General features: G+C 52.5%; 1 protein-coding gene across 9 annotated transcripts in view; it reads left to right on the forward strand.

Moving 5' to 3' along the window:
- Nucleotides 1-14,803, forward strand: part of DGKZ (diacylglycerol kinase zeta) — a 42,672-nt gene that overhangs the window by 12,901 nt on the left and 14,968 nt on the right. The window contains exon 1 of one of the 9 annotated variants that reach the window (XM_003993206.6): nt 11,530-11,697. The exons of 7 other annotated variants lie outside the window; for them this stretch is intronic. Coding sequence is in view for 1 of the 2 variants with exons in the window: in XM_019812342.3 (XP_019667901.3) it covers nt 14,069-14,085 (17 nt within the window). In the remaining variant the exon portion in view is untranslated. Of the gene's footprint in view, nt 1-11,529; nt 11,698-12,812; nt 14,086-14,803 lie in introns of those variants that run through there. One more of the 9 variants, XM_019812342.3, reaches the window with a different exon arrangement.

Raw genomic sequence — 14,803 nt, forward strand, 5'->3', positions numbered from 1 at the left:
CAGCCTTACCCTGGCCGGGGCCCTGTTCTTTGTATCTGTGTCACCAAGCACACCCAGAGATCAGGATTCTCACACTGGCAGATGGAGCTCTGTGGGCTCTTGTGAAGCCACACAGGCTTCAATGTCATATAAAACAGGGCAGGGAGCAAGGCTTTTCGTACCTCTGTTTTGTCACCCACAGCCCTGCAAGATGGAGCAGTTTACACCCAGCTCTGCAGGATGTAGTCTCCAGTTTTCGCAGGCTCCGGAGGGGGAGGGAGGGGCTCCACCAGAGGCTTCCTGTCCCTGCCCACAGGGTACCAAGCGTTGAGTTCTTGTGACCTGTGGCTGTGCCGGTTCTGAAGGGCACAGGTTTGTGCATGTAGAGGTGAACTTCAGGCACATTCAGGAGGAAGAACAAGAAGCAAGAAAATCAACAAATACTTTACATAATTCTCTAACATAAGCAGAACAGGTGTTATTTTTCCATTTTTATAGATGAGGAAAAACACGGGCTTAAGGAGATAAGTAGTTTGCCTAGAGTCACATAGCAAGTAAGAGGCAGAGATAGAGTTGTAACTCTAGTCCAGAACCCTTTCTCTATACCAGGTTCCTGAACAAAACATCACAATGACCTAGGGAGATTTAGGAAATTCAGATTCCTAGATCTTATCCTTAGCACGCCTGACTCATCAGGTCTGGAGGTTGGGCCTGGGTGTTTTTTAAAGCTTCCCAAGTGTTTCTAATGTGCTACCAAGTTTGAGAATCACAGTATTACATCACTCTGGGAATGGTAAGTGATCTGATAGGCTGCTTAATAAGAAGGAAATCAAACAGCACCTCTAGAAGCATGTAAGGAGTGTCTCTGCATAGTAGCACTGTGCTGGGGGCACTGGGGCATTCAGAAATTAATGTATTTGGAAAACCAAGTAGAGTCAGGGAGAGGGCAGTGGAGGAAAAGACCTCCCTGATAGTCCTGGGAACTCCCGAGAATCAGATGCCCACTGAGGCTGACCCCCACCCCTTGCTTTGATTGGAGGGAGGGGGGCAAACATTTGGAATAGTGCACTTGCCTTGGGCACTGCCCCTTTAATGTTTTTTATTTGGTCCAGCCACGTTCGCTGGTTGCCCATCTCAGGTAAAGGTCCCGGTGCCCCAGCTGAAGCCAGCGTCCCCGTCTTTTCCCTAGGCTCCGTGCTCATCCTTAACCCGGCCCCTCGTGCTTCTCACTGGGTTTCCGCCCTCTGCATTCACCCTATCCTGTTCCCCTTCCATCCAGTCCACACCTTAGAGCCTGGGGCTGAGGGACCTGCTAAGTGAATTGTCAGTGGCTAGAAGGGAGGACCGAGGATAACAGATTGCTGGTGACTGCTAAAGCTGGGTTGGGAATTCTGCATTCGGATCTTGGCTCAGTGGTTGAGTTCTATAATCGGCGCTCTGCTGTGGGCTTGGGAGGGGTAGTGGTGGTATATGGGCCGCGTGTTCATCATTCCTGATCTGGTCAGGTACAACGGTCTCTGAATGACAGCCTCTTTTGCATCTTCCTTAAAGAGGCTTGTCCTTGAAGCCCATCTCAGACCCCTACAACTGGCTTCACCCTCTTGAAACCTGGGGAGCAGTAAGAGTCCCTTCTCTTTCAGCGCAGTAAGACAAAAAGCTAGGCCATGATCCTCCCAAGCTCCATCCCACCTTATGGGTCCTTGCTGGGAACCATCAGCCCCTCCTGGAAGAGGAGGTTATAGGCCCTGCCCAAATCCCAGGCCATATGGGTTTTCTTCCCTCTGTTCTTACCCTTCAGATCCTATCGGCCTAAGGGCGGGGGGTGGGGGGGTGGTCGGTCAGAAGTGAGAGGGAAGGTGACTCTGTCTCCTCCTCATGGCCCACCTGGAGAGAGGACTCACTTATCCTCTGGCTCGGTCCCAGCAGCCTGACCCAGGGCAGGTCACGCAGCTTGTGGATTAACTGGTTTTGCACCCCAGGGGCATCAGAAATTACCTGGCACTTCACACACCTAGACGTAAAGGAGCCTGGGCCTACAGAGCCCCTGGGAGCCTGATCATTGGCTCTGCCAATGTCATTCGTTCCCAGAGGGCAGGAAACGCACCTGTGGAACAAGTTTGAAACAATAGGTCCCATTCAGAGGTGATGCCGCATGGTCCGGAAGTCCAGACTGGTAGAGGGTGCCCATTGGGGTGCCTGAGCTGGAGTTTGGGTTGATTTTGCAGTGGTTGGGGAGGCACATGTTGAGGGATGCCTCATGCAGAGGCGAGAACCCCTGTCTGTGGCACCAGGATATCTGGGAGCAAAGGAACCTCTTTGAGTTGTTTGTCTTAGGCTGATGCTGGAGTGGCCCAGGTGTCCAGAGGACCAGGTGCAAGCTAGGGTCCCTGGGTTCCTACCAGTTTGAGAAGAAAAAGGGACCCCAGTGGCTGAGCTGTGCATCAGTTCACCCCATTCTGCCCACCCACCATGCAACATTGTGTGCCATTGTGGATCCATCTGAGGTTGGGAACCAGGATAGGACTCTCACAGTCTTCCTCCGCTGCCACACACCCACCAGAGTCTCTCTGGCTTACAGGTCGGGGGAAGGGTTGGGCGACTCTTGTCATTTTGTCTCCTGCCATACTCCCAAAAGGTCAAATCTCAGGATACAGAGCCACCCAGCTGGCAAAAGAGAACAGGAGAGTGTGTGTCCTCCCAGGCAAGGACAGAGAAAGGACTGAGTGACCCTAGTCAAAGAAAGCCTAAGTCCTGGGCAGCCGGAGGTAGGGGAAAAAGAATCAGACTCTCCTCAGCTTCCTGGAGACCTCTCCAGAATTCACCAGTCATCCCCCGAGCAGAGGAGGAAGTGAGTGGGCATATTGGCCCTGAGGCTTGGCCTGTGCTGGGCTCTAGGTGAAGCAGGGGTTGGGTCCCTATATCCCTACGAAGGCAAGAGAGAATTTTAAGGTCCAGAAGCTGATGGGCAACTTGTCCTTGCAGTATTTCTGTAGCGACACAGGGGGGCGACAGCTACCATTGTGGAGAGGGTGGTGGGAGGGGAGATTCTCCTTCCAGCTAGTCCACTTGTACCAAACACCTGCTTTGGGTGGACCCACGGATACCTCCTACTGGCGAGTTACCTGCCACTCTGGCTGCCCGGGCCGAGCCAATCAGAATGAGGCAGAGGGCAGGCTAGGCGGGAGCTTTCACATCACCTGGCCCAACCCTCCCTCTCCCTAAAGACTGAGGCCTGGTGATGTGGCCTTGACTGGGCCAGAGTCTCACAGATTGCTAGGGGTTACCTGGGACTCCAACACTGGTCCCCTAACCCCTGTATCATGTCAATTTGTACCACAGCTCAGGACCCCACAGTCTTCCTTGCTTTCTGAGGAATCCTCATCTGGTGCCTTCCAACCTGCCCTCCTCCCTTCCCCCTCTGCCTCTCCTTCTGGAGGCTGCCACTGCCACCTGAGCAGTTCTGTACGTCAGCATGGGAGGCAGTGTAGATGAGAAGAGGGAGCACCTGCCTCTAGGCTCACCAGCTCTCCTCGTTCCTGGGCGAGATTAGTGGGTGCACCTCTGGGTGCTACCAAGCACTCATTTCTTGCTCCCCAGAACTGCTCCCTCAGTTTCCTTTGTGGAGCCCCTGATACCCTTAGGTATCAGAACTGCCTCCATAGTTCTCACATGGGACCCGCCTGGCATTCTAGTCACAGGTATGAGCCTTGGAAGGCAGTTCTGAGTGGGAAGAGTGGACAGAGCAGTGACCAGATGCCCTTGAGGAGCAGTGTGTCATCGATCTTTGTTTTTTGCCCCCTTCCTCAGTTGAGACACCAGGGACTTGGTTAGGTGATGGAGAGCAGGCTTGAGTGAGGTCCAGGGCTCCGTGGCTGAGGGAGAAGAGGGGGAAGCTGAGGACAGGAGCACTCCCACCCTCTCCTCCCCTCCCCTCCCCTGCATCCAGGTGAGTGATGCACCAACTCATCTTCGGCAGAGTTAACAGACGCCCGAAGCCTGTAAATCTATCCGGTTCGTGTAATCCTTGCAACACTCTTGTGGTTGGCTTTATTCCCATTTTACAGATCAGAAACAAAGGCTCATAGAGGTCAGAGGCCTGGCCCGGTATCACACAGCTCCCGCTGGATCTTTTCACAACACAGGCCACCCTACCTACTAGCACTCTTTTCTTCTGTTTGATTTTCCCATCTCCAAACTGGTAGAGCCTATAAAGGGGTTTGAGCGCTCTGTAAGATTAAGAGATTTTTGTCTGGTATGGGAGTGGAGTGAGACCCATGAGATGTTCTTCTCCTAGACCCCAAGGGAGAACTGCCACCAGGACCCTAGCTTCAAGGCTGGGTGGGAGGACCCTTGGTAATGGGACTATGGGAGTATGAGGGAGAATGGGCTGTAAAAGCAGATTGTCATGTGCTTCCTGGCTGGGTGTGGAGTGGAGGGGCAAGTCTGTGATCTTTTATCTTGCTTTCAAAATGCAGGTTGCAGAAGACTCGAGACATTTTCAAAGGAACCCTTGATATTGCCCTGAGGTCACTGGGTGGCCTGTGGCCTGTGGCCTGGGGAGAGGTGCTAGGGAAGAGAGCACAGTGCACTGGGTCTCGTTTGTACTCAGCATCTCACGGTGAGAGGTCTGAAGAGAGAAGGGCCCCAGAGCCCTCTCCCTCCCTTTCAGAGACCTCCTCCCCCTTGCGCCTGGCACAGTGCCAGTCCAGAGCTCCCACGTAGAGGCCTCTCCCCTGCCAGGGCTGAGCCCGATCACAGCACATGCCAAAATAGCTGTCTGGGAGCCTGGGCCTGCACCACCCACGCCCCGGCATCAGCATCTCGCGGGTTAACAGCTTGCCTGGCTCTCCGCCCCCCCTTCCCCAGCTTGCTGACATTTTACTAAGGCGGGGGTGGTTGTGAAAGGGAGCAAGCTGGTTCCTGCTCCCCAGCCCACACAGACACCCCACTGACACAACCTGCCACCCGCTCACCCTCCTCTGGAAGACATCCTCTGGGGGGAGACCTTCCGGCCCCACGACATGGGGTTCCTACCATGAGACAGTGAAAAGGACACAGCTGGGGTTCCATGCCACTGTTGAGACCCATACATGGAAGACCCAGGGTGACCTGAGAGAGCTGTCTTTTTTTTAGAAATTATTTTAAAACTCGAGGCACCCAGAGGGCTCAGTCGGTTAAGCATCCGAGTCTTGATTTTGGCTGAGGTTACAATCTCATGGTTCGTGGGTTCGAGCCCCGTGTCAGGCTCTGTGCTGGCAGTGTGGAGCCTGCTTGGGGTTCTCTGTCTCCTCTCTCTCTGCCCCTCCCCCGCTCACTCTTTCTCTCCCCCCAAAATAGATAAACATGAAAAAAAATTTATTCTAGGGGCACCTGGGTGGCTCAGTTGGTTAAATGTCTGACTTTGGCTGAGGTCATGATCTCACAGTTCATGGGTTTGAGCCCCACATTGGGCTCTGTGCTGACAGCTCAGCCCAGAGCCTGCTTTGGATTCTGTGTCTCCCTCTCTGTATGCCCCTCCTCTGCTCACACTCTCTTTCTCTCTCTCAAAATTAAATAAACATTAAAAAATTTTTTTTAATTTATTCTATTAAATTATTTTAAAATCTTTTAAAAAGTACGCACCTGGGTGGCTCAGTCAGTTAAGCATCTGACTCTTGATTTCAGCTCGGGTCATGATCTCATGGTCGTGAGTTCAAGCCCTGCATTGGGCTCAGTGCTGTCAGTGAGCAGCCTACTTGGGATATTCATTCTCTCTTTCTCTCTCTCTCCCTCCTTCCCTCCATCCCCCCTCTCTCTCCTCCCTCTCTCTCCCTCTCTCCCCCTCTCCCCCTCCCTCCCTCTCCCTCCCTCTCCCTCTCTCTCTCTCTCTCTCTCTCTCTCTCTCAAAATAAATTTTTAAAAAAGTACACAGAATAGCATAGCACCTACCACTTAGTTTGGTGCAATCTTATCACTGTGCCATGTTTACTTTAGATAGAGATGGGAGCCCCATGTCTCCCTCCTCAGAGGAAACCACAATCCTGATTTTTTTTTTGATGTTTGTATTCTCGTGTCTTTTAAAATTTTTTCCTGCATAGGCATTTATCCACAGCAACATATAGTACTGTTTTGTGTAGTTTTGCACTTGATTTAAATGATACGCTGTACATATTCTGAATTTAGGTTTTTCTCTCCAGGTTGTTTTGGAGATTTAACCATTTTGAAACATGAGCTCTGATGAACCCGTTTTGATTCCTATATACTATTCCTTTTTGTAATTGTATGGCAAGCTGTTTGCCCGGTACCCTCCTGATGGACATTTAGGTTGTTGGCAGTATTTTTGCCATTGCAAGCAATCCTTCAGAGACTATTCGAGTACACAGCTCCTTGTGTGTTCAGTCTACCAGTGTGTGGTTACAGAGTGGTGTTATCTTCCACTTAGATAGTGGTTGCCAAGTTATGCTCCAAAGTGGTTGTCTTAATTTTTAGGCCTCTGGAGTTATTTCCTTTCTTTAAAGTTTTGGTCAACTGAAAAACTGGTTACAATGAACAAGCTTTCAAGCTCCCATGAGAAAGACAAGGTTCATTTTATCCCCGTTTATCAGATGAGGAAATTGAGGCTCAGACACGGTAAGAGACTTGACTTGAGGTCCTCTAGCTGGTCACATGCAGAACCCCTCTGGACCTTTGAGTCTATAAACCCTCACAAAAGTTCTGTCTCCTGCAACCTCTCAAAGACATTTTAGACACAGTATCTGCCTCAAAGGCAGGAAAAAACCCCTCTGTGTGGTGCATGGAAGCAGGGCAGGGGGCAAGGGGGTGCTGGGGCTGACAGGTGATTCTGAGATCTTCTAGCGGGCGGAGGAGGGAGCAACACAGACAGAAAGCTCAGAGAGGGAGTTAAATTTTGAATGAGGGATAAGGCATAATGCTGCTCTGGCAGATGGGGAATGGGGACCTGCTACAGATATAGGAGAAGGCAACAAGATGGACCAGTCACGAGGGAAGAAGGACTTGGGGGCCAGCGGAGAGACTGGGAGACATATCAGCAATCCCATCTGGGATCAGATTCAGTGTGTGCCTCTAAGACACAAAAGCTCAGCCCAAACCAGCAACTCCCCCACCCAGTGCTGGCAGGAAGGCCTCAGGAGCTGGCCAGCCTCTGGGTCACTGTGCCTGAAACCCTTTGCTCTCAATTTAATCCATGAGACTAAGCCTGGACCATTCACTTTTTCCTCCATTCACTCATCAAACCACGTCCTGCACTTCTAGACCCTGGGGATGCAATTATAAGCAGTTCATGGTCCCAGGAGCTCACAGTTTGGGGGGTGAGGGGGAAACAGATTTGCAGACTAGCGCTGATGGCCGAGAATAACTGAGGGAGGGCCTGAGCGTGGGAGCTGCTAACCCCCCGGGAGAGGGGGCTGGGAGGAACTTTCCGCCAGAGCCCATGTCTGAGCCAACTCTGAAAAGACAAGAGGAAAAAGATGAGAAAGGTCACTAAGCAGAAGAGGGGAGTGGTATTCCAGATAGACTGCTGGGTGCCAAATGCACAGCCACAAAGAGACCTACCAGACGTAGAGAGAGGGATTTCAAGAATGGCCCTAGAGCAGAGTCCGAGTTGGAATCCCAGCTCCGCCACTTACTAGCAGCAGCCTGTTTGACCACAGGCAAGTTATCTCATCTCTTTGTGCCTCGGTTTCCTCGCTTGTAAAAAGGAGATAATAATACTGTTCATTTTTATGAAGTTCAATGGGTTTATATTTGTAAAATGCTTAGAACGGTACCTGGCACAGAATGAGTTATGCATCTGTCAAATAAAATGTAAAAAGTACAGGAGAGATGGGAGAGGAGGCTGAGAAGCCATTTGAGTGCCAGGCCCAGGGCTTGCATTTTGCCCAGCTGAGAGGGGAAGGCCAATCAGGAGCAAGTGGACACTCTAGAATGAGCTGTGGTACCTGTGGGAGGACGGCTTGAGGGGGGGTGGCCCTCCAGGAATGGATCAGTCGTTGATTTCACAGACGTTTCTCCAGAGCTTGCCAGGAGCCCGACCCTGAGACAGGACTTGGGACGTGAAAGAGAGACTGAGGAGCTTTAGCGAGGAGCTCGGAGCTAGAGCCCGAGCCCAGCCCCCAAGCACCTGAGTCATTCCTCTCCCCTCCTTGCCCACCTCCCTCATGTTGGCCAGTCCTGCTGTCCAGGTTTCGTAAGCAAAGCCATGGAGAGCATGGAGTGGGCAGTGGTGCCTAGCCCAGAAAGGGGCCTCGGCTGTCGCTCTTTAGGTCCTCCGGAGGAGGGGAAGATCGCTGCTGAAAAAAGGCTGTTGCCATCCCGTTGCGCCCAACAAAGAGAAGTGGCCTGGGCCAGCCCGGGCCTTGTGGTCAGGCCTTGGGTGCGGTACCCGAGGCGGAGGAAGCCCTTCTCTTCCCTTATGGCTCTCACCCCTCCCCCACGGAATTCCCTTTTCCTTCCTCCTAAGCTGATCAGGGGTAAACACTGGACTCCCGGCCAGGCACTGTGCTGGGCATGCCCAGATGCACTAGACCTGGCCCCTGGCCCCCACGAACTTGTGGCCTGGTGGGTGAGAGGAACGAGACATGTGGATTTGAAAGAATTAGGGCTTCCAGGTCCAGTGGCAGCAAAGCCAAATAAGAAGTGTGAAGTTACCAGTGGGAGTAATGAATTCTTGGCTGGGGCAGCTGTGAGCAGGTGGGATTTTGATATAAGGTGGGAAGGGGCCAGCATTCCAGGCAGAAGCTCACAGCAGTGAGCTCGGGCACAGCCAGACCGGGGGACACAGAATATAGGTTGGCTTGGTTGGAGCCCAAGGGTTTGTGTCAGGGCGTAGGAGGCTGAGTTAGTGCCATACAGCAGAAGCCACATTTGCTAGGCCTGAGGATTTGGAATGCATTCTGAACCAGTGGTTCCCACAGTATGGTCCTGGGGACGCCCTAAACCCTTCCAGAGGATTGGTGAGGTCAAAACTGTTTGCATAATAATACTTTCAGAGCCGCTCTGGTTCATGCCTTTTTCACCCCGTTGATGTTTGTACTGATGGTGCAAAAGCAATGGCAGCGTAAAGTGGCTGGAACTTTGGCACAAACCAAGGCACGGCCCGGACGTGAACTGGAAGCCATTGTATTCACACTCACAACAACAACAAAAAATGCAGTAGGAAGTATTTATTTTATAACACCCAGATCCTTCGGTATACATCTTTAAATATTCCGTGTGAAGAAATGTGAAGTGTATGTTAAGGCACTTTTGCTGCAAACTGGACTACGATGGTTGTCTTGAAAAGCTGTTTTGCGGGGCGCCTGGGTGGCTCAGTCGGTTAAGCGTCCGACTTCAGCCAGGTCACGATCTCGCGGTCCGTGAGTTCGAGCCCCGCGTCGGGCTCTGGGCTGATGGCTCAGAGCCTGGAGCCTGCTTCCGATTCTGTGTCTCCTTCTCTCTCTGCCCCTCCCCCGTTCATTCTCTGTCTCAAAAATAAATAAAAACGTTAAAAAAAATTTTAAAAAAAAGCTGTTTTGCTGCTGAGTTGCAAGCTGTACTAGTTACAGTTTTTAAGGAACACCATTATAAGGGCATCCGGGTGGTTCAGGCCGTTAAGTGTCCAACTCTTGCTTTTGGCTCAGGTCATGATCTCACGGTTTGTTAAGTCCGAGACCCGCATGCAGCAGGCTCCATGCTGGCCGACAGCACAGAGCCTGCTTGGGATTCTCTCTCTCCCTCTGTCTGCCCTTCCCCTGCTCGTGCTCCCTTTCTCTTTACTTGACATCTGACCAAAAAACTCTTCAGACTTGGGTATTCGACAGACATTTTCTCAAAAATGAATGTAGTGAGCTTGTCACTTCAAAAACATTATCAGGATCTGTTGCTACTGATAAAATTTGAGCCTTTGGAAAGCAAAAATTAGAAATCTTGTATCCACTCTAGAGCCCGACAGCTTCCTAGGACTTTACTGATGAGACCAGTAGTGATGTTAGCAAGTGTGATTTCTTGATTTTGTATAAGGAAATGTGTCAAAATTTGGAACGTCTGCATAACTCAGTAAAATATATTTTCCAGTGCTTCATGTTACAAAATTCAAAATGCAAGATAGACCAGTGAAAAGTTCATTGATATGGTTTCAGATTCCAATAGCCACTAACCTTTAAGAAACTACCACCTGTCATATTTTGATATAGTAGCAAAGAACATCCATAATTGCCTGAAAAGGCTATTAAAATACTCTTCCCTTTCTAACTACATGTCAGTGTGAGGCAGAATTTTCTTCATACACTCAACCAAAACAACATACCATGACAGATTGACTGCAGAGGCAGATAGGAGAATCCAGCTGTCTTCTGTTAAACCAGAAATTAAAGAGATTAGCACAAATTAAAACAGTGCCCCTCTTCTAGCTTTTCTTTTTTTTTTAATAAAAATATGTTAGGGCGGCTTGGTGGCTCAGTCAGTTAGGTGTCCATCTTCGCCTCAGGTCATGATCTCCCAGTTCGTGAGTTCGAGCCCCACGTCGGGCTCTGTGCTGATAGCTTAGAGCTTGGAGCCTGCTTTGGATTCTGTGTCTCCCTCTCTCTCTGCCTCTCACCCACTTGTACTCTGTCTCTCTCTCAAAAATAAATATTAAAAGAAATTAAAAGTATGTTATTTATGTTAACATTACAATGGGTTTATTGTTTTTAGATGAGTTTATATTTTTAAAATTTCTCAGTTTTAATTTCTAATATTGGTAAGTAGTAATAGTTCTAACCCCCATAAACCAAACCTTTTGGGGATCTTCAGTAATTTTTAAGAGTGTAAAGGGGTCCCGGGGCCAGGGAGTTTGAGAGCTGCCACTCTAGATCCTAGAGAAGCCAGGAGTGTAAGCTGGGAGGGGGGTGGCATTCTGGACAGAATGGGTGTGACGTGGGCTGACCTCTCCTGGACACACGCCAGGGCAGTTCTGACAGGCCCCCTCAGCAGGGCTGGGAGATGCAGGATTGAGAGTCCCAGCTCAGCCACTTCTGAGCTTGGGTAGTCACAGGCCTCCAGGAACCTCAGGTGCCCTGTTGGTTTAGCTGGGACAGTAATGCTGCCTATGCAGGAGAATTATAAACCCTCTGCCTGAAAGTGCCTGTGAGAAAGTGCTTTGTAAGTTGTCAAAGACTCAACAGATATTTGTTTTTGTGGTTATTTTGACTGGAGCCAGTGATTAGCTGTCTTTCCCCAGACCCCAGAACACCTGTCCAGGGAGTATGAGAGGACATTAGGTGGCCCAAAGGAAACCTACCCTCCCCCCCACTTCTGTCTTCCCAGATCTTCTCCAGGAGTCAAGGCAGGCGCTGTGTGTGCTCTACCGAGTGCCAGGTGGAGAGGAGGCTACTGGGCTATTGCTCAGCCTGGCTCTGGGGACTTTGGGAAGAGAAGCCAGGAGGCAGGACTGGTGCGTGTGTGCCTGCCCGCCCACAGGCCGCCTGCTTGCTGCAGGGCCTGGAGCGGCCGCTGGGAGAGGAAGTGCAGTTGGTTACCAATCGGGTTATTTTCATAACGGCTGTCTCAGGCTACAGGGGGGAGGGTGACGAGGGGGAGGGGGCAGAGGAGCAGCCACAGCGGCTTGCTCTCCAAACTAGGACTTGCTCAGCCAGAGGCCAGCAGCCTGGAGCTGGAGCCAGAGCCTGGACTCGCCTGCCTACAGGGACCCCAGGCCCCACCCGCTCACCCACCACCCGCCTGCCACCCTGCCTTCCAGATCAGGTCAAAGGGGACTGCCCCCAACCCTTGCCTTCTGCTTCCTCCTTCCTGTATCTGTCTGGGTGGGTCTGGGGAGGAGCAGATCAGGGTCGGCCCTGGCACCACCATTCCTGGATGAGACTCTGAAGCTGATGGAAAAGGAAAGGGAAGGGAAAGGGTAGGCTGGGCTCCTGCCGCCCCCAGACCCTGGTGAAGTAAACATTACTGGCCTGCTGGCCTCCTTTACCGTGCAACCCTGGCCCACCTGCTCCCTGCTGCGCATTTGTTTTGTTTTGTTTTGTTTTGCTTTGCTTTGTTTTGTTTTGTTTTGTTTTGTTTTGAGCCGGCTCCTCTTAGCAAGTAAGGACCTTGGGAGAACTGAGACCCTCCCTTCCCAGCCCCCAGCTGTCTCCACCTCCTTCCCTCTGACCATCCGGGCTGTGAGAGCAGAGCAGCCAGAGGTGGCTTCTGACCACTAGTCCCCTGGAGGCGGCCTCCAGGTCCTTGCCCTGCAGCTACTTGGAAGTGGGGCTCCCGAGCACCATTCTGAGCCTTCACTGAGGAAAGGGGCACGTGGAGCCCTGCTCACAGCTGGGAGTGGGAACCCTGGCTGAATCCCATGGGGTGTCCTGTGTGAGCACCTCTAGGAACCAGGCCTGGTTGGTACCAGGGGCAGAGGGCATTTCTTACAGCATGGGCAGTTACCAGGTGGCTCTGGCTGCCGGGCTCTGTTCTTCATGCAGTGGGTGGTGGCCACCCTGGGTTCTCCTGCTTCCCTTTCCGGGTTCCCACTCCCGCCATGGGCAGAGACAAACTCCGGGAGATGGCATGATCTGCATGCCCTGCGTCTGCTGTGGGTGTAGGCCCTGCCATGCCCCTACTCTGCCAGGTATGTCAGGTGCTTTACACCATCATCTCTTCAGAATCTGCCTTATGCCAGCCTTCTGAACTAGTTGGTATCATCCCCATTTTACAGATGAGAAAATTGAGGATCAGAAAGTTTAGTTGATCCACCCGGGAAAGCAATGGCAGACGCAGGATTCCCAAGCCCTTGGGCTTTTCCACTGGAAACTAACTAGCACAAGGTGTGAGATGGTCTGGGCTGAGAGGCCAGGAGTCTGGTTCTTTCTAGCCAGTAGCCAGTGAAGCTGGGACGCTCATGCCTGCTCACCCCCTGGCAGCTGCCCACAGCCACACTCGCTGCTATTCGTCAAGGGCACAAGGCCAGATACCACCACGAGTGTCTCTCCTGTAGCATCCTTTGTCCTCCCTGGGCTCTCAACAGCCAGCTGGAGGTTCGTGGAGCCCTTGAGTCCTCTCCCATCCCACCCCTTTGGGTGTGACAAGCTCCGCTCAGGTTCCCCACCAGAAGGCTGAGGGGCAGCCATTTTGCTCTGCTGTGGGCTTCTTCCAGTGACCTTTACACGTACTGGGTGGTATGTAGAAGATGACAGAGCATGAGGTGAGAAGACGCTGCCGCTCAGAGCTGAGCTGTGGGGAAAGGCGGGGACAGGCCTGAGGCCAGGCCGAGCTTCTGACTGGACCAGGAGAAACCTCAGCAGAGATAGGAAGTCAGGAGTCAAGCTACTGCTGACCAGAGGACAGAGGTTTCTATGGAGACCACAGGAGCAGGAAGCATGGGCCCTGCAGGGAGGGGGCTTTGGGAACATAGAGGCATGGGTGCTTTGCAGGACAACTTGTCATAAAATGTCAGTTCAGCCAGTCTCGTAGCCTCCTCAGACAGACAAGGAAACTGAGGCCCGTGTGGGGACGGCTTTGCACGTGGTCACAGAACACTGGCCTGGCTCGCCTCGCCTGTCTTGCTCCTCGCTTGCAGTGACCGCACCACCAGGCAGCTGATGAGACTCCCGGACAGTTGAACTTGGGGCTGCCCGGAAGTGTGTGGGCTGGAACATGTCATGAGGCAACCTCTGCCTCCTGGCCCCTCTTGTCAGTGTGGGTCTGGGGCAGCAGGCAGGGCCCAGACCTCCTCACTACTCGCAGAGTGCCTGGAACACCTCCCCCTACTGACTGCGGCCTTTTGTTTTCTGGGTGACACTAGCATCAGGCGGTGTGTCCGGGTGACTAATCTCCTCCAGGCTGGGCAGCTGTCACAGGGCAGCCTGACCAGACGGGCGGGGAAAGCTGACACCCTGGGGGAGTGCTGGCAAGCCAGTGCCCAGGCAGCAGTGGGCAGCTGGGCCTTCAGGCTTCTCTTCCCGGGTGCAGAGCAGACCCGAGTCAGGCAGACCTGGGCTCAAGTCCTAGTTCTGCTCCTGACCAGCCTGGGGCCTTTGTCGCTCTTATTAGGGCTCCCTTCCCTACCCCATCTCACTTTAGTCCCAGCCTCGTGGCCCAAAAGGAAAGACGCTGCTCTCCACTACGGCTCTGGGATATGGGCTTTGCCTTCAGGTAGACTTGGGTTCCATCATTGGCCCCCCATTGACTGGCTGTAGACTTTGGGCAGGTTACCGCCTTGTGCCTCAGTTTCCCATCAGGAACACGGCATGATGCCGTACCTGTCCTTTCATGTTGCTGTGGTTTATAAAATGATACGCGTGTTTGTAAAGGGCTTAGCAGAGTGCCTAGCGCATGGTGGGCACTCAGTAAATGTTAGCTGTGTTGATGCTGATTTTAGTAGGAAGCCAAGAGCTCTCTGTCCACTCCCGTTCTCCTGCCCTCAGAGCTTAACTCCTGCCCTTCTCCCTGTCACCTGCAGAGGCTGGGGGCTGGAGCAGGCAGAGACCAAGAGCCAGGCAGTCTCAAACATTGCTTCACCAGGCACGCTGCCTCAGCTGCTCACCGATCACAGGAGCTCGGACATCTTGGCCCCATCTGCCTCTCCCCTAATATCTGCCCCCATCCAGGGCTTCAGGCTGGCGTTGCTTGCTGGACTCACAGGATGGTAGCAAATTAAAGAGTGGGTGTGTGGGTGGTGGGGGGAGTGGGCAGTAGACATGCAGCCCGGTCCTCCACCTATCATCTACCATCATTTGTCCAAGGCTCTCACCCACCATGTGTGACTTCTGCTGGGCCCTCAGCAGGCAGATGTCCCATGGCTGTGACTCAGACCTCTCTGTGGCTACCAGGGTCCAGGAGGTCACCTGATGGCGGGGCACAGGCATCCCTG

This window comes from Felis catus, chromosome D1 (assembly GCF_018350175.1).
Source record: "Felis catus isolate Fca126 chromosome D1, F.catus_Fca126_mat1.0, whole genome shotgun sequence".
Taxonomy (NCBI): Eukaryota; Metazoa; Chordata; class Mammalia; order Carnivora; family Felidae; genus Felis; species Felis catus.